Consider the following 20352-nt stretch of genomic DNA (forward strand, 5'->3'; position numbering starts at 1 on the left):
AACTTACAAAATCACAGACTCTCTGAGACTAAGTTTTCTCATCAGTAAAATAGATATAAGAATATTTATACTGACTTCTCCCAGGGGATTATTATAGGGAAAGTGCTTCGTAAAATATGAAGTGAGCTGCTTTTATTACTACTACCCAAAAAGCATTTTTGGAAGTGCCCCAAACTCTTTTAGGCCACTAGGCTTGTTTTTGCTTTATAAAGCCAGCCCTCATGACTCAAATACTAATCTCTCACACATTCATTTCCTTTTCAAGACCTCAGATCTTACATAAAAATAATGGCCAGTATTTACACAGTGCATTAAGATTTGCAAAGTGCTTTACATATATTTACATATATCTTATTTTATCCTCCCAACAATCCTGGGATAAAGATGCTATTACAATCCCTTTTTTTACAGATGAGGAACCTGAGGCTGAGAAGTTAATCGACTTGTCAGGATCATACAACTAGTATGATCTGAGACATGATTTTTAACTCAGGTCTATAATTCACAGTTATACAAGATTTTAAGGTTTATAAAACTCTCTTCACTACATTCCTGAGAAGAACATAGCACAAGTATTATTATCCCAATATGAGAGATGAGGAACCTGAGGAAGAAGAGGCTAAGTGATCTACCCACGGTCATATAGCTAATAAGTGACATAGCTGGGATTCCCCTGACCCCAGGGCCAGTACTCTTTCCACTTCAAGATGCTTTCTTTCTCATGTAGAACTCTATTTCTGTGTTCCTTTTGTATTTATATCCTATTTTATGTTGTATTTATTTCTACATATGCTAAATCCCATTAGTAGATTATAAGTTCCATGAGGGTATGTACTATATCTTACTATCAACAATCCATGATTTGTCCAATTGCTACAGATATGAAATTATATCAAGTCTGAGGACTAGAAATCCCTATCAAACCTGGTTTTCTTAATTGTCTAGCAACACATCCTATGGAGCAGGGCTTCTTAAACTTTTTCCACTTTACGACCCCTTTTCGCATTTCAGCAGCATTCGTTGGCATTGCAAGGCATGATGGTACACACAATGTTAAGTGTGCACGTTGTATGTTCAGAACCAAGGCTGCAATGAAGTTACAGAATGAAACATGGGCAAGCGCTGCCAGAAATACCTCAGCTTCATTACGAGTTTGATTTTTAATTAATTTTTAATCATTACTCATTCAGAAACCTTTTACTGTTGCCAGCTTTTTCACAATCCCATCACAGTTTAAGAAGCGCTGCATAGAGAGCTCCTTCTGAGTATCTATGCCATGATGCTTCCATTTCTCCCTGGTGAAGTACGTAGCCACATCCTCAAAACTCTTGCTATAGCAACAAGGCCAGCTGCTGAGGACACCTTGAATTGATGCATCTGAGAAGAACTTGTTTACCTGAGCTGCCCACTATTTTCCACTGGCCAAGCTTCGGGGAGCTATGTTGATCTTTTTTTGCAAACACCATGAACATTTCTATACAAGATGACCAAATGCCCATGAAATTATTTCTCTTGTCACCTTTAGAGGCACAAAAATCCCTCTGTCAACTCCCTTATTTGCCTCGCAAGGAGAATCTGTGAACCATCCTTCCATTAAGCTGCACCTTCCTGTTGTCTACTCATTTCACTTTGAGCACTAAGATCAAGAACGAAGTGATTCAGGGCACCCAGTGGACTTCACAGGCATTCACTGAGCAGGGATGCCTTGGACAAGGATCTCACATTTAGAAGGCCACCAGTTAATGTTCATTCAGATACTCTAAAAGCTGAGTAATTTTAGCACCATCTAGCACTTTTCTGCTACTCTATCCCTACTACTGTAGAGAAGGAAAGCTTCACAGGACAGTGGATTCATTTGCATTTTCCTTTGTTTCAGGGATTGCTGTGACCCAGCAGTTCATCTCCATGTGGGTAGCCCACTGGTGACAACATTCTCTACAATTAGCTAAGGTAGTCCTCAGAAAGCAGACATCCTCTGATGGATGTAAAGCTTTTCCAGAATGAACCTGTCAGAGATTGCCCCTGAGAGGCAGTCTTTAAGAACTGAGAATCTCTTCCACACCATGAAGAAGCATCTAAGTAGGACTTTTTGGAGGTTATACATATGAGATAATTCAACGATGCCAAAGCACTTTGCAAAAGTTAAACATGTTATACCCATGTAAGGCAGTGTGTATTATTACCAAAGAATGAATTTGATTAATTCAATGTTCAATCAACATTAAGTATCCAATGTGTACATAACATTACATGTGTTTATTCAAAATTAAGTGTCTAATATGTAAACAATACTCCATGAGGCAATCAGTCATCATTTAGTGCCTGCCTTGTACAGTTTGAAACAATGTTAAATTTAGCTACATGGTCCTTGTTTTCATGGAACTTAATACTCTAATGACTTAGTGAGTGAAGCTACACTGTCCAAAAAAGAGATAAAGTTGATACCAAAACTGCTTAATATTCCTGGAAACACAGCTCAGCCAGTTATAATTATGTAAAATTCAGGAAATTAAATAAAATTTCTCCACTTGAAATATTATTAATCTACAGGTTCAGGGATATGTCCTTTCCTCCAACGTTATAAGATCATTCATTACAAAGAGGGGTGGGAGAGTTAGGTGGTGCAGTGGATAGAGTGCCAGGCCATAAGTTAGGAAGATTCCTCTTCCTGAGTTCAAATCTGATCTCAAACACTTACTAGCTGTACGACCCTGGGCAAGTCACTGAACCCTGTTTGCCTCAGTTTCCTCATCTGTAAAACGAGCCGGAGAAGGAAATGGCAAAGCACTCCATTACCTTTGCCAAGAAAACCCCAAACGGGGTCATGAAGAGTCAGACACAATTGAAAACAACTGAACAACACACAAAGGCTAACTTTTAAAGATCTGATGTATTGCAAAGAACACTGGATATGGAGTCAGGACACTTGAGTTCAAATCACAGCTCACACACTTATTTAACTTGTTAAGACAATTGACCTTTGTGCACCAAAGTTTCCCCTTATGTCACATAAAAGAATTGGACTATGTTCTCTTCCAGTTCTAAATCCCATAATTCTATTTAAAGAACACATCAAGAATCATGGTTTCACTTAGAATAACCTCTAAAAGCAATATTAATTTTATAATTTAAAAAAATTTAATATCAGACTTAGCTCTTCTAAGCAATGCAAGAATCTAAGACATCTCCACAAGTCTCATTATGGAAAACGCTGTCCATATCCAGAGAAAGAACTATGGAGTTTGAATGCAGATCAAAGCATACTATTTGCTATTTTTTTCCCCTTTGTTTTGTTTTGTTTCTTCTTTCTTGTGGTTCCTCCTATTGGGTCTAATTCTTCTTTACAACATAACTAATGTGAAAATATGCTTAATAGGAATGTACATGTAGAACCTGTATCAGATTGCACACCATCTTGGGGAGGGAGGCAGGGAGGAAGGGAGAAAAAAATTTAAAACTCAAAAGCTTATGGAAGTTATTGTTGAAAACTAAAAATTAATTAATTAATTTTTAAAAAATAAATTCTTTCTTTAAGGAAAAAAAATCTCTTAAAATATTGCTTGGTATAGTGTAAAGGTGTCAATTACACAGCACACAGGCTGCATGCGGCCCACAACACTCCTGAAAGCTGCTCGAACCAGATATTTAAATATTTAAATATATTTTAAAATATTTAATTGAAATATTTAAATATTTAATGAAATATTTAAAAAATAAATAAAAATATAGTAGAACATAAAATAATGTTAACATGTGGTTTTCTATGTCAATGTGCAGCCCGCAGGGATCCTTATCTAAGGTTTAATGGCCCCCTTTTCTATCTGAGTTTGACACCACTGGGATGGATAGAAAGCTAACTTCAGAGCCAGGAAGACCTGGGTTCAAGTCCCAACTCTGGCACATACTTGCTAAGTGACCCTGGGCGTGTCACTTAATCTCTAAGTGCCAGGTAACTCTCTAAGACTGGAACTTACAGAGAAGGTGCAGACCTGCACTGGTAAAGGGAGTTTTCTCACCTGAGAGTTCCCTGTAGCAATGGAATCATCAATCCAATCTCTGTCCCTAACACTTTCAAAGATGACTTGCAAAAAGCTCCAAATATTCCTCACTCATTCCACATGTTTCTATCTTGGCCTCATACTATGAATATTCATTTTGGGGTCTCTACACTTAAAGGCCTCTTTAAAATGTTTCCTTTGCCTATGAAGATATTTATATTTTCATAGTCATATTTTAATCTAGATGCATTATTAAGGCTAATAGTTTTAGTTATCTTTGAAATTAATGAGGTACCCTTCTCCTTTTCTAAAAGCATTATTATAAATGTACAAACTGAACTTTAAATGATATAAGAAAGGGGCATGATAGAGTCAGTGTGGCATAGCAGATAGCTAGAGTCTTGGACTCAGAGTCTGGAAGCTCTGGGTTCAAATCCTGCCTCAGACACTTAGAAACTGGGTGACACCGGGAGTTCCTTAACCTCTGAGCCTCAGTTTCCTTTTCTACAAAATGGAGAAAATAATGGCATCTACTACAAGGGCTGCTGTGAAGTTCAAATGATATAAGAATAGAAAGCATTTTGTAAACTTAAAGCATTATATGAATATTAGCTATCATTCGTCTCATTTGGTTTTTGGTGTTAGAATACAAATTGACCCCTTATCATCTGCCTCTCAGAAGAATTCAAGAAAAAAACAAAAAAAAAAAAACAAAAGATAGGAAGAACAAACTATCTTAACTTTTTATATAACCCAATCCAAAACAAGTGTCCTTACCACATTACAAGTTGGCATAACAATCTTTTCACAGCTACATTCTAAAGAGGGGAAAAACCAATATGTTAACATCAATCAAAATAAATTAATGTGAAACACATTAACATATTGGTACATTAAAGTACCCAAAGATCAAGGTTAGTTACCACAACGCCACTCTGGACAGCATTGTCCTGATACATTTTCTTTCACAAGGTGCCTGTCCTCTGGACAGTTAAGTAGAGGTGGGGAGCAAAGATTCTCCTCACAGACTAAAAGCAAAAAACAAAGAAAAACAAAAATAATAACATGCATCTAGATGAATTCTATCCATAAATCTGCTGTTCCTCTTGCAGTCAACTCTCAAAGATCTTCCCTAATGAAAAGGGCCCTTAATCAGTTCACATTAGACCAAAACTAAGCTATTTACACTATTGTTCAGACACCACATTCCTTCTCAGTGGGAACAAATAAAATCATTCATAGATGGTGTGGTAGCTCTAATATCTATGCCAGATAAAACTCATGAGGCTTCCTAGGGAAATAGTGGCAGCGGGTGAGAGAGATGGGAAGAGAAAGGTTTGGGAACTCAGCTAGATATGAGACCCTCACTCACAGTTCATCTGGGAATTGAAGATCCAGTTTAGGTAGCTGAGCTACAGCCCAAGTTAGATATCCAAAAAAATGTAGTTAACCTGTACCTGCAGAAATCAGGTATGGAACATATACATGTGTGAATGTGTGTATGTATATGTATGTGTACATATGTATATATACATGCATGTATACATATATGTATGTGCATGTATTTGTTGTGTGTTATGTGTTCTGTATGTATATATGTAAGTGTGTATATGTGTATACACACATATATACATTATGCTGGTCTCACAGCAAACATCTAATTCTATTTTCTTTCAATATTCAAGTTGTCTGAATCAACAGCAAAAGCTAAACACATGATAATCTTTTAGTTAAAATGGACTTACCACAGTAATACTGAGGGCAACAATGATGTGTGGTATTGAGATCCACAGTGAGAAATTCTCCCTCCATGCACAGTGGAATAGGCTCAGTGCAAGGTTCACAAACTGGAGGTAAAGACCGAAAATCACCAAAGAGAAAATTTGTACTAAAGGCACTCTAAGTTATTAGAACGTAAAGTCCTTGCATGTCAGGATTGCTTCATTCTTTGTATTTATATGAGTAGCATTTAGTAAAGGTCCTAGCATACAACAGGTGCTTAAAAATGCTTTTAAAATTTTTGATTATTACTTCACAACTTTCTTGAAAAATATGCTCAAAAGAAGGTGTACAGAGTTTGCGTAAGGAAAAATAAAAGCAATTGAAGTTTTTAGCAGGTAAAACATTTGGTGTTTGGTTAATATTAGTATTAAAAAGCACTATTTATACAGCCACAAGCTAGCTAGCAGACAACAAATCACTGTGCCACTAATACAACCCCCCTCTCAAGTATTCTTTAGCATTCTACGAATACACTGTATTAGAGCCAGATTTTTTTTTAAGACAGGGTCTCTATCTTACATAGGCCAGGGCTGCAGGGACCAATCAAGGGTCTGACACCAGCCCTGAACCAGCAGAGGAGTTTTGAGCTGCTCCATTATCCAACCTGGGCTGGTTTGCTCTCTCTTAGGCAACCTGATGCTCCCCACACCATTAACTCACCATCTTAATGCTGAGCTGGCTCCCCATCAGCTTAGCTCGCTGCAACTCAGAACACCCAAACTCAAACCATCCCCCAGCCTGCTCACTAACAGGCATTACAGGCATTAGCCAACACACCTGCTTAATCAGAACATTATCAAGGAGCAAATTGCTGCCTACAATCACTGGGACAAACACTAATCTATGAAAACTTAAGAACAATGTTTGTAAGAGGTATCACAAAACCAAACACACATCATTTCCAAGCTATGTGGCATGAAAAATTTTCAAAATACAGAGACAAAGTAGAAGCATTTAAAACCACTCGGAAATAGAATGACGTATATATCATCCTGTCTCATAATGGAATTGTGTCAAAAATACTTTCAGTGAACCTACAGAAGAAGCACTGATATGATGACACTGATATTCAATTATAAAAAAGCAATTATTCAGAATCCACTGAACATTAAGCATGTAGGACTTGTCCTAGAAAGGTTTCTATTTGAACTTTATGAAATATAAGGTAACTATATTATTTATTAATAATTTTAATATATTAATATTTATTTTATATTGAGAATTATTAGCCTACCACACTGTATATATTACATTATGCTTTCTTTTTTAACAAGTTTAGATGTCCTCACCATAATTTTCCTCAGTATCCATTTTCCTCTCCCTCCCCCTCCCAGAGATCCATCCCAGAGTATTTTTTTAAAGATGAAAGAGAAAGAAGATGAAAAAAATCACCATAACTGATCAATACATTGAATAAGTCCAAAAATACATGCAACTACAATGAACTTCCCATTTCTACAGAGGGGTGTCTTCTCATTTCTCTCTGTTTTTTTTTTTTTGAACCATACTTGTTCTATAATTTTCCAACATTCATTTACTTGTGGAGTTCTTTCTGTTTACGTTGTTGTAGGCATTGTGCATATTGTTGTCTTGGCTTTGCTTATTTTACCCTACATCAGTCCATATAGATGCTTCTGTATTAATCACATTTATCATTTTTTACGGCTCAATAATATTCTCTTACATTGATGTAACATAATTGGTTTAGACATTCCCCAACCAATGGGCAGATACTTTTTTTTTTTCAATTCTTTGCTATCACCAAAAAAAAGTGTTGCTATAAATATTTTGGTGTGTTTGGGGATTTTCTTCTTATCAATGGCCTCCTTGGGATATAAACCTAGTAATGGAATCTCTGGGTCAAGAGATATAGATAACTTGGTCTCTTAATCTGTGTAAGTTCAAATTGCTTTCCAAAATAGATACTGATTTACAGCTCCACCAACAATGCACTAATGTGCTTATTTCCCCATAAGCCATGTAAAATGACTATTCTCGTCTTTTGCCATCTTTGCCAGTTTGCAGTGTTTTAAGAGAAACCTCAGGGTTATTTTGATTTATATCTCCTTTATTTTTGGTTATTTGAAGCATTTTTTTCATATGACTGTTAATAATTCACAATGCTTCTTTTGAGAATGATTTGTTCATATCATTTGACCACTTATCTATTGCACAATAGATTTTTAGTATGGATATATATGTGTGTATACATGTGCATATAGGTATATGCACATACATACATATATGTTTGTATACATATACATACATATCTATGCATTGTTTTTTATATCTTGGATTACAATCCTTATTAGAGAAATTTGATACAAAGATCTTTTCCCATTCAATCACTTCTCTTCTTATCCTAGACACATTAATTTTCTTTGTGTAAAGATTTTAGGTTCTTATAATCAAACTTTTTTATTTTATCTTTTGTAATTGCCTCAATCCCTTTGGATACTCCAAATATAAGTTTTCATATATCTATTGTATCATAAAGACAAACATTGCTTAAAAATGCATTTTTTCATCTTTGAGAAAAATTAACAGGAGTTAAGGGCTCTCATTTTTCAGGTTCTCATTAGTAAAGCAGAAATTATATCTCTACTGACAGAATCATGCTTTGTGTCTTTCTCACAAAAGATGGTTATAGCTTACATCATAGTTATCTAATAATTAAGATATAAAGACAGCTCTGGAGTGTCATATCTTATAAAAATGCCTTTTCTTCCAAGCAACTTGGCCCTTCCAGGTAATCTACAAAAATTTTCTTTAAAATGTAGATATTACATCGCAACAGTATATAAACAAAAAAACCATTATTTTACTATTTCTACTCATTTTCATTCAGTTTCTAGCTTTTACTAGTGAAGCCAGGAGTTCTTAGCTTTTTTGTGTGTTGTGGACTGTTTGGACAGTCTGGTGAAGAATAGGGAGCCTTTTTCAGAATATTACTTTTAAATCCATAAAATAAAATAAATCAGATTACAAAAGAAACCCTGAATATTTTGAAGAACTTTTATAAAAAAAACTTAATTCATCAATTCAAGTTAGTATCCTTGCCTTATAGGAAGGTCATAACAATTGGTATAAGTTAGCTCAGGTATATTTATAGCTGTAAATCTACTTTGTTGACATTTTAGAGGTAGATGTGAAAAGAGTTCACTGGTTCTAACAGCTTTATGCAGACAACCCTGAAATGAAAGATCAAAATACTAGGTAACAACAAGCTTTATAAAATCATTATCACATGAAGATGTCCCTAACCTCTTTTTTCCTTCCTGCAAGTACAATGTACTAAAAATGTCTTACCACAAAAAGGGGAAAAACAGCAAGGTTCTCCCTGCTGAACTTGAATCTCCAATTGATCTTGCCTGCACTCTGATTGTGGAGCATCAGGACAAGCCAAAGCGTCACATTCTACAGAAAGACAAATAAATTTTGTTTTAAAAAAAAAAGGTACAGTAATGCTAAAATAAGGCAAGATCATTTTATTTATTTTTCTTTGGATTCAAAAAATAGTAATTTCCCAAATAACAACTTTTATTAATTTCCCTATCATTATATCAGAATTCTTTTCCAATATACTCTATCACTATGTAACATAGACAAATTTGAACAGTACTTGACCAACAAATCATATGCAATATTCTGCACCCACAGTCATCCACCTCTACCCAGGGAAAGGAGATATGTTTCCTTCTCTTTTTTTTTCTGAGACTAATATTGTGATTAGTCATTGCAATATTAGTTTAATGTCAGCATCATGATGATTAACTAGTTTTACAGATTCTAGTATTAGTAGAAACATGTAAGATTTCTATATGCCTAAAGTAAATTGTAAAAAATAAGATAAAATTGTCCTTAGAAAAATAAACAGATCTTGCTTTATAGAGATTCCTAAGTATTACAAAGAATGACAAAAGAATCCACTACTCTGATTGGATGGTGCATTTCACTTACTTAAACAGATATGTAGATACATAATAGCCTTAATAAATTAAATACTTTAAATATTTAATGGTTTTAATAGCTTTAAACTACACTAAGACTTTGGAGAAACTCTGTATATATACATAAATACATTTATACCCTATACATGGGATATATCTATGTCTATGTATATATGTACATATAAATCTATATATCTAATTATAGAAATGTATTGTCCTATATGTATATGTGGGATATCTTTAGCCATGTATACTAATACATATATAAAATATATGGATATGCATGTAATGTAACATATGTACATGTGTAAGTTATACACAATACCTGTACATTATTATACTTAGTACACATATGTATATATACATATATATACACATCTATATTATACTTCAAATGGATCTGTGATCTCTCAGATTTGAGAGTTCCTTCCACTGATAGAGATCACAATCCAAGTATGTCTGCCCATGACCCTTGCCCATGTCCCCCCAAGGTATATTGTATATTTACATGTATACGTATGTCTGTATGTACACATAATGTATGCTTATATGTACATGATGCATATGTACATGTATTTGTATGTGGTGCTGTACTTCATGACATGCATATGTATTTGTGTCTATGTATATTGTTGTACATGCATCAATATTGTACATTATGTTGCATGTGTATATTTATGCATATAGGTGTGTATAATATGTATTTATACATATATTTCTGAATAGTGTATGTGTGTATATATGTGTGTGTGTGTTTGTATGCATAGGTGAATATATACATACACAAATCTGTTTTAATATTTTTTCTTGGTATAGGTATGTACATATTGTACATGTGTATGTATGTATCATTGTACATGTATATTGGTGATGTGTATATGCATTGTGTGTTATACACATGGTGCATGCATGTTGTATTTGTGTGTGTGTGTGTATACATGTGTGCATGTGTATACCTTGAGGTTTTACTTACCACACTGGTACTGTGGGCAGCAGTGAAGCGGGCTGTAACCTACAAATAATTTTTCAGTACTTTTGCAAGTTGGAATCTCAGTTTCACACAAAGTCATGTCACAGTCTGAGGGGAAAAAAAAGAAATGAGGTCTAGACTTTGATGAATGTAAGAGTAGTTCATCCCATTCTAACCTGGAGGCACAAGTTATTTCTAACATGTACTTACACCCCTCCCCTCAAATAAGCAGAATGGAAAATGAAGAGGAAATATCCTCAGATATCACAGTTCAAAAAATGAAGGTCATTTCAGGACATCTGGATTGTCATTCATTAATGATCATATAAAAAACTCATTTCTGAATGTGAATGTTTTTCTTTTAAGTAACAATTAGAAACAAGCTACTGCAAGACTTGCTTTTGGACAGCAGAGCTGGCCTTGAGGACAGGCCCAAAGATAAGTGCCTAAATGCTAGTGTCACATAAAACAGAAGCAACATAAGGAGCCGATGAACACCTACTTTCCCAGAAGGAATGCCCACTTTCCTTGGGAAGCCAAAATCCACCTGCCACACACATACCACACACTTTCTTTGGACAGCAGGACTGAATGTCTGTGATGGTGATGACCACTTCTCCTTCTCTTTCACAAGTTGGTGACAACTCTTCACTACAGTCAGGCTCCAGAGGAATCACGTTTCCATTTTCCAAACACTGATAAAGGCAGCACCCTTCCTCTGACCCATTCCAAACTTCTCCAGGAGAGCGGGGTTGGCCCTTACTGTCAGTGCATGCTAATAGAAATAAATGGTGTTACAACTGCTCTGATCTGACTACTACAAAAGAAAAAAATCCATCTACAGGGTTTAGTTCTACATTCTAATGTAGGTTCAGAAGGCAATGTCATCAGCTCAAGTTCCCTACCTAAGCTTTATAAAAGAGATAAGGTGTTGTCTAGAAGAAAAGAGTACTGGCCTTGGAGTCAGAACAACATGGGTTTGAATCCTGCCTCTGACATTTTTAAGCAGTGTAATGGACAAATCAGCCATCCTCCCTGAACCTGTGTTTAGAGTAATATGTACAGTGCCTGTCTCATGGCTGTATAATGGTCAAAGCAGAAGTACTTTTCACAACTTTAAAGATTATACAGATACCAGCTATTATTTCACCACTTCTGATCCTAAAGTCTTATCTTTTTTTCCATATGCATTTTAATTTTATAATTTAATCAATTTTTATTTTACCAAGAAAGTCATAGTAAATCACAGCTCTGCTCTTTTCTTTCTGCATGAACCTGTGAGAGTAATTTAACCTTTTGGGCCTCAGTTTCCTTGTCTGTAAAATGAGGGAGTGGGGTTGTCAGGTTTAGTGAATCTAATTCATTCCACTTAAGAATTATAGGATCATAGACTCACAGATTTAGAGCTCGAGATCATCTAGTATAACGTTTTTACATCATAGATAAGGAAACTGAAACTTGTAAAGGTTATATGACTTGTCCAAGGTCAAACCTGAAATATAAAACCAGGATTTAAACCCAGAAGCTCTAACTCTAAATCTGGCCTTCTTTCCATCCTTCCATGCTTTCTCCCTAAATCTATGAAACTGATATTTTGAAAATGACAAATTGCTACAAATAAACAGAACTAGAAATAAGGAGAAAATGATCTTAATTTTTTAAGGTCATGGTACCTCTTCTGTAAAAAAAAAAAATAAATATTTTAGTGCCACAATGGTTTAGTTGACTGAGAGCTGAGACCTGACTTCAAGGCTGGGTGACTCCAGGCCTCTGAGAGGCTCATGGTTCTCATCAGTAAAATGGGGGTGATAATAATACTTCTATGAATTGTTATGATAATCCAAGGAGATAATTCAGTATATCCCAAACTACACTAAGATGTTTGGAACACATCATATATGTAAAGTGCTTTGTTACCTTTATTATTGCATAATTAAGTAATGATTACAATTAGGAAGTTATTGTATAATGAAATGAAAACTTGCTTCAGAGTCAGAGGACCTGAAATCAGGTTCTGCTACACTGACTAGTATCCATGTAACCATGAGTAGATCATTTAATCACTCTAAGCCTCAGCTTCCTTATCTGTGAAATAGATATGCTAATAAATACTAACATCTACCTTATATAACTTTTGTGACAATAAAATAAAATTATGTAGGGAAAGGGCTTTGTAAGCTGTTAAACACTATATAAACACAAAATCACATCTACAATGTAGATATTTTATTTTTCTTTTTTATAGAAGTTTTATTATAGAAAAAGTGTGAGCCTTTTGACACATTGACAGAAGTAGAGACTCCAAAAGCAAATCAGCCTTCGCTTTCCCCAGTGTTGAATGTGCATCATTGTTGCCCAATTTTACTAACCCTAAAGGGAACATGCATGGCCACACCTATATGTTCAACAGAGTGTGGCCATGGGTTTTATCTTCTCTTGTGTACACAATTTTTAAAATGTCAAGCTTGTTTCTAATGTGCATTTCATTTCCAACATACTTCCTCCCTAATTTGTCATTCAATAGCTACATCCCAGTTGTTCATCTCATTTGACCATCTAACCCCAGGAGGGGTAGTATAGTGAAGTGAATAGAGTGCTGAATTTAAGAGTCAGGAAAACCTGAGCTCAAATCCTACCAATGGCACCGTGTGACCTTATATAAGTCATTGAAACTGTTTGGTTATCAGTTTCTTCATCTCTAAAATGAATGGGTTGTATGGATGAACTATAAGGTTCCTTCTAGTTCTAAATTTGTGATCATTATCTATGATAATCTGAAACCTGATTCTACAAAACCTAGAAAAGATGAGAGATTCATAAAATTAATGGTTTAATACATACAATGCTGAGTCGCAAGGTCCTTCATTTTGTACTATTTTTATCTGCTGACATAATGAAGAAAAAATGACTTGAGAAGTAGACAAAATATCTTGTATTTAGATGTGAGGCTGAGAAGAAAACATCTCACCTTTGAAGCTAATCAAGCTTCTACCTCATTTAAAGTCATATCAAAGAAATGTTTTTTCCTGTCCCCACCTTCATTCTTTTTTTTTCCCCACTTTTTTCTCCATTGGCTCCAAGTCTATTCCTAAGTGTTCTAGAGAAGAAAAAGTTAATTTAATTAGTTTTTAAAATGAAATGCTTGCAAAATCTCTTTGTACTGCTACTCACCACATCTTTCTTCTTGAATACAAAGAATAGAGTCTGGCCTGTAAAGAACGGTTCCATTTGTGCACACACAGTCTTCTCTTAAATGTTGACAAGATGACTCTTCTTCAAAGAACCATTTGTTCTGACATGTTTTGGCTGTACAAGATTGAACACAAGGCCGATATTCCATCCCTTCAGGACAACTCAAAGCTGTAGGTAAAAGTACAGAGTTTGAGGGTGATGCCATTCAATTCAAAAGAATATACATTTATTAAGCACTCATTTAACTATTTTTCCCATGTGAAATGACAGTATAACCTTTAGTGAAATCTGGCAATTTTCAGTCAGTGATAAATAACTATTGTGAAGTCAAAGACAAGTCATAATTTCTTTAAAAAGTTAGCAAGTTGTATATCTAAATCCCTGTTGTAGGTGCTAGGGATACCAATGAAATAATGAAATGTCCCTGACCTCAAGGAACTTCCATTTAACTGGTGATCATTCTAGTGATAAAAAAAGAAAATGATTGATTTAAATTCTTGGAAAAATGGAATCAATTTTTCACTGAAACAAATTTGTGTGGTTGAGAGCCAGCATGCTGTAGTACAGAGGTTTCAACTATACAATCCACTGGCCCTGTGCAGCCCGTAACACTCCTGAATGCAGCCTGAACCAGATTAAAATGTAATTGGGAAATATTTAATGAAATAAGTAAAAATACAATAAAATATAGTTAATATTACATTTTTAAATTAAGCAAATATTCAGCCCTGGATGGATTAGTAGCCACTAATCCATTTGAGTTTGACACCATTTCTATAGTGGTAGAGACCTATCCTTATATCCAGCAAGATCAGAGTCTAAGTGTCTCCTGTGATACATAATCACTGTATGACCTGGAGCAAGTCACTGAACCTGTCAGCCTCAGTTTCTTCTTTTGTTCACTGGGAATAATGATAGCACCTTCCTTACAAGGTTGTTGTGAGGTTCAAATGTGATGATGCCTATAAAGTGCTTTGCAAATGGTAAAGCACTTTATAAATACTTGCTATTATTATTGTTATTATTATCACAATCATTATTATTATTAACTGATATTCCTTTACTAAAGCCTGTCTTCAGTGTTTTATCATGGCATAGAACTGGCCCTGCTTGGGCTGTTGAAAAATACTTCAGTGCAATGCAAATTTTGACAGGTCTAGCCAACTGAGAGAGGTTTGGCTAAGTTTAGAGAGTTAATACCAAACTGACATCAAAGTGATATATTTTTTAGCCACAGTCATTTCTGAATATCATCTTCTAAATCATGGAAGAGTTACAATCTGCCTCAGTGGAGAGAGAATCCACATTAAGGAAATTACAAATCCTTGAAGTACTGAAGTTGAAACATATGTATTCTCCGGTATTAAGAAGCATCGCAAAGAAATCGATCACCAAGTAGGTATTGAGCATCCATTTCCAGCACTAAGCTAAGTTCTGTGACAGTTGAAAAAAGAAATAGAAGTTGCTCTCAGCTATTCACGTTTTAGCTTGATCCAGTTTTGTCTAAATGAAATGTGAATAATGGGCATCTAACACATAGTTTCAATGTAATTTGCATCCGGCAGGAAATAAAGGCTGCAGAGTCTGCTAAATACAGTCAGGAGTAGGCATACTTGAAATATGCTTCAGGATTACATCCATTTTTTTAGCCAGAAGAGAGAGAAAATCATTGCAAACATAATTAAGGTTAAATCTTCCATTTCAAAGAAAAAAAATTAAGCAGGACTGCATAAGGCTTAGACTGAGTAAATCCATTTCTACCGTATTTTACAGTTTTTGCTGATTAGCAGCGAGATGACAAAGGCAGAATTTTTGAAAGTTTTTTTTTTAAGTTTTTATGCTGAAAGATGGAATGTTATTTTAGAAATAGCATCACTTGTTTTAGAAAAGCATTTCTATGGGCCTACTATGTGTTTGGAGAATAACTCTGTCCTGATTACTTACAACAATAATCTGATGTTCTCCATTGAATGCAGATATCATATTTGTTGCACAGAGCTACATATGCAGACAGTACGTCACATTCATGCTTCCAAAAATATGTATAGTTGATCCACATCTTCTCACAAAACTCTTCTGGCAAAATCTAGAAATGGAGTATTGGGGGCAGGAGGCAAAGTGAGATGCTTTAGTTGATGCTACGTAGGACTCTAATTGCACTGAGATTGCTTTGAGTTGCATCCATGTATTGCAAGTAAAAATTCATTATTGATCCTTTTAGTATAGGCATTCTAAACCTAGAATCCACGAACTTATTTTTTTAATATTTTAATAGCTGTATTTAAATATAATTGGTTTCTTCTGTATTGTGTGCATTTAAAAACATTATTCTAAGAAATAGCTCATAGATTTTACCAGACTGCGAAAGGGGTCCATGCCAAAAAAAAAAAAAAGGTTAAAGACTCCCCCCCTCCACTGAAGCATCATAGACCCAAAACAGATGATCAGATAGTTGAAAACATTAAGTTGTCTTTGGTTTATGGTAATAGAAAATGCATATTAGGTAAGATATTTATTGCCTAGGTCATTTCACATATACTCATCTTCATGCTAGAAAAGAGATGGTTAAAAAAAGTATATCTACACATACAGCTTTATGATACTGTGCCTTTTCAAGTTCTATCTTCTCCAGACACTAACTTAGATTGTGATCTGCTGTGTAGCTCCTGAAATGTGCTTTAATTGTACATGGTATCATTAATTAAATTTTGTTATGAAATATTCTTCAAAAATGACTGTTAATATTGAGCTTTGTGAATAAATTATGTAACTTTGTCAGGTCTGGGCATAATTATGTTTTTATCCCTTTCAGCATCTACAGAGTGCCTCATTCAAGAAAAAATTAAAAGCTGAACAATTTAGCTCTTCCCTTTTTAACCTCTCTTCTACCTTTCTTCTCTTTTCTATCATGGTATTCCCATCACTCTTCACTTGTCCAAATCCTGTTATTCTTCCTTCATGGTCCATATTTTCCCCTAATCTAGATTTGATGGGTTTTTTTTATCTTGCTTTCTGTATTCTTTCATTTGAATTCTAGATGTCAAATTCATTTGTAATTACTCTTTAACCCTGCTATTATTTTAAAGATAGAATAGGTTGTTTGGGGTATATGTAATTCATATAAACCCAAGAAATTAGAAACAGAAAATTTACTATACTAAGCATGTGACAAAGTTGCAGGTGATGGGCAAAGGGGAGATTAAACACTAGTCCTGTTCAAAATTCCTAAATACAATGGATCCATCGCCTTATTGAAGAGTTTTTATTTCAATGGCACATATTGTAATCTATTCTCATCTTTTCATACTGGGCTGCTCTTATTTGCCTTAAGTATACCCATAAGCCTGCCATGCAAGGTAAAGTAATAGAGACCTTCTTTAGGATTGTTAACACTCTATGGACACTACTGTAGGACACAGGCTGCCCAAGCTTATTCTGGATTTTGTTCTGGATTTTTATTTCAATTTTGGTCCTGATCTGTTATTTTATTGGTGTATGTAACTCCAAGAGGCAATCCCATCTACCAAAGTAGATTAACAACTCTGCAACTTAATTTCTTATAGCATTGCTTGAGAAAGTTGTCTGGAGACCTGAGAGTTTAAGTAATGTGACCAGAGTCACACACACAGTGTGTGCCAGAGACAGGACTAGAAGTCAGGTCTTCCTGATCCTGAGACCATCCCTTTATCTATGACACCATACTGCATCATGTTCTAAATTTCTTAAGAAAATTATTAAATTTTTAATCATCTCAATTTTTAGATTGGGCTATCAAAGGAGATTGGGGCAGCTAGGTGGCACAGTGGATAGAGTGCCAAGCTTAAGTCAGGAAAACTCATTTTCCTGAGTTTAAATCCAACCTCAGACACTTACTAACTATGTGACCCTGGGCAAATCACTTAACCTTTTCTGCTTCAGTTTCCTCATCTGTAAAATGAGCTGGAGCAGGAAATGGCAAACTATTATAGTACCTTTGCCAAGAAAACCCCAAATGGGGTCACAAAGAATCAGACACACCTTTAAAACAACTATCAAAGGAGATTCGTGATTCTTATTTTTTTAAAGCCCTCATGATTAAGTAGAAATAGAGCTGGCCTTGAAGCCAGAAGGATGTGGAATCAAGTCTTGCCTCTGACACATATTGATTGTGTGAAAATAGCAAGTCACTTCCCCTTTCAGTAGTCTAGGTAACTCTCTAAGACTATAATTTTCAGAGAAGGTGCTGACCTGTATTGGTAGAGGGAGTTTCCTTTTCTGGGAGTTCTCAATACTAATGAATCCATTTCCGTTATACCATGGTTTCTCAACTTTTTTTATATGTGTGTTATAGACCCGTTTGGCCAAGTGGTAAAACCTATGGACTCCTCAAATTTCTTTTATTCATAATTTAAGGAAATTCTAAATCTCAGTCAAAGGTTAATGAAAATTAAAGGTATATTTTTTCCCATCTAAGTGCTTGGACCACTTGAATTCTATCCATAGATCTCTCTTCTTAACCTCAGGTTAAGAACCCCTGTTTTATACGCAGGATAGGCCCTCTGGGATAGTTCGGATGTCATCCTCACAAAAACAAGGATATGAATGCAAAAATTTCCCTGTTCCATTCCTAGCAGTCTATAATGAACACTTAAATGAATTGGATGTCTTTGGTCACAATCTCTTCCTTCACCCCTGTTTTACAGCAAGAAGTGGCTTTCTCCTTGCCAATGCAAACCCTTCTACATATATAAGTGATCCCATTTCTTCCTGTCTTCTGCAATAGATTTCACCTTCTATCACCCTTCTTTCTCTACTATTCAATATCTCTCTTTCTGCTATGTTTTCTTATTCTCTAAAAACATACTCATGTACTCCCCATCCTCAAAAAACCCTCACTTGATCCATCCATCCTGTTAACTATATTCCCATATCACTCCTCCCTTTTGTGGCTTAACTGGAGAAGGTATCCATCGACTTTCCTCTTACTGTCTTCTGAACTCTTTACAATCTGACTTCCGACCTCATCATTTAATTGAAAATGCTCTCTCCAAAATTACTAATGATCTCTTAATTGCAATTCGAATGGCCTTTTCTCAATCCTCATCCTTCTTGACCTCTCAGCAGCCTTTGACACTGTTGCTGATCACCCTTTTTTCCTCTCTTCTCTCTATATTTTTCTGGTTCCCTCCCAGCTATCTGATGACTTTTTTTATGTTCTCTTTGGTGAATCTTCACCTAAATTTCATGGACTAACAGTGGGGATCCCCCAAGTCTCTCCTGGGCCCTCTTTTCTTCTCCCTCCATACTATTTCACTTGTCAGAAAAAATCTCCCTCCTCATCTCTGCCTCCTAGCTTCTCTAGCTTCTTTCAAGTTTTAGCTGAAATCTTACCTTATACAAGAAGCCCTTGTCTCCCTCATTAACTGCAAACTCCTTGAGATGAGGGACTATTTGTTTTTATCTTTTTATTTCTTGCCTTTCTTTGTATCCCTAGTGCTTAACACAGTGTCTGGCACATAGTAGGTGCTTAATAAATGTTCACTGACTGATTGACTGGATTTTAGGTGACATCCTTCTTACTATGATATAGGATAATTCTGATTTCCATAGGAAACCAGCACCTAAAAAGGAATATATTAGTTATTATTCTCAGTTGTGGCAATTTACTGTTATTTGTATCAACTCACTTTTTTATGGCACGGAATGAAAGCTGTTTTCTTTAGCAGCTCTACACAGTGACTACAATCATCTTCAGTACAATTTCTAACAGGTCTTCTTGTTGTAACATCAAATAATTTATCAATTTCCCAGCTTTCAATGAACAATCCAATGTCATCCAAATTTGTAATGATAGTGCCATTTTGCATCCTTAGATCATCATCTGGGTCATCATTGCAAACACCTAAAAAGAGGGCATCACATTTACTGGAAACAAGTCACAAGAAAAAAGGTCATGAAGATAGCTGAGCCATGAAGATCATGAAGATAATTGGGTCACTTTAATATGTGGTTTTGGAAAAATGGGTTTAATAAGATGAATATGGTCCCAGGATGAGAGAACACCCAAAAGGTCTTAGAATGTCCACAAACCTGAAAATATAAGGTAAGATATAAGGGAGAAAGAGATAATTTCAGCACTTAAAGAAGTGGCAATGAAAGTTCTGATGAAGGCCTAAGAAAAAAAATAACCCTGTCATTACAAATGATAAGTTTCAATTGTCTAGAAAACACACGCTTTTACCAGTCTCACCTCTGACATTTACCCCTGGTGTGCTCTAAGGCCCTTCATTTAACTTCTCTGGGCCTTAGTTTCTTACTCTGTAAAGGAGAGGGTAGGAGAAAAGGGAGGAGTTGAAGGAGGAGGAGGAGGACAGAAGAAAAAGAGGAAGGAAGAGGAGGAGGGGAAAGAGGAGGGGGAGGAGGAGGAGGGGGGGAAGGAGGAGGAGAAAAGGAGGAGGAGGAGAAAAGGAGGAGGAGGAGA

General features: G+C 35.4%; 1 protein-coding gene across 1 annotated transcript in view; it reads right to left on the bottom strand.

Moving 5' to 3' along the window:
- OTOGL (otogelin like) overlaps positions 1 to 20352 on the bottom strand; it is a 183932-nt gene that overhangs the window by 13929 nt on the left and 149651 nt on the right. The window contains exons 43-51 of the mRNA XM_027842532.1: positions 19559 to 19773; positions 15837 to 15978; positions 13872 to 14060; positions 11263 to 11475; positions 10704 to 10808; positions 9090 to 9197; positions 5744 to 5845; positions 4922 to 5026; positions 4776 to 4816 (exon numbers count right to left, since the gene is read on the bottom strand). Of these exons, the coding sequence (XP_027698333.1) occupies positions 4776 to 4816; positions 4922 to 5026; positions 5744 to 5845; positions 9090 to 9197; positions 10704 to 10808; positions 11263 to 11475; positions 13872 to 14060; positions 15837 to 15978; positions 19559 to 19773 (1220 nt within the window). The remainder of the gene's footprint in view (positions 1 to 4775; positions 4817 to 4921; positions 5027 to 5743; positions 5846 to 9089; positions 9198 to 10703; positions 10809 to 11262; positions 11476 to 13871; positions 14061 to 15836; positions 15979 to 19558; positions 19774 to 20352) is intronic.

The sequence above is a fragment of the Vombatus ursinus genome, unplaced genomic scaffold, assembly GCF_900497805.2.
Source record: "Vombatus ursinus unplaced genomic scaffold, bare-nosed wombat genome assembly UNPS02014874.1, whole genome shotgun sequence".
Taxonomy (NCBI): Eukaryota; Metazoa; Chordata; class Mammalia; order Diprotodontia; family Vombatidae; genus Vombatus; species Vombatus ursinus.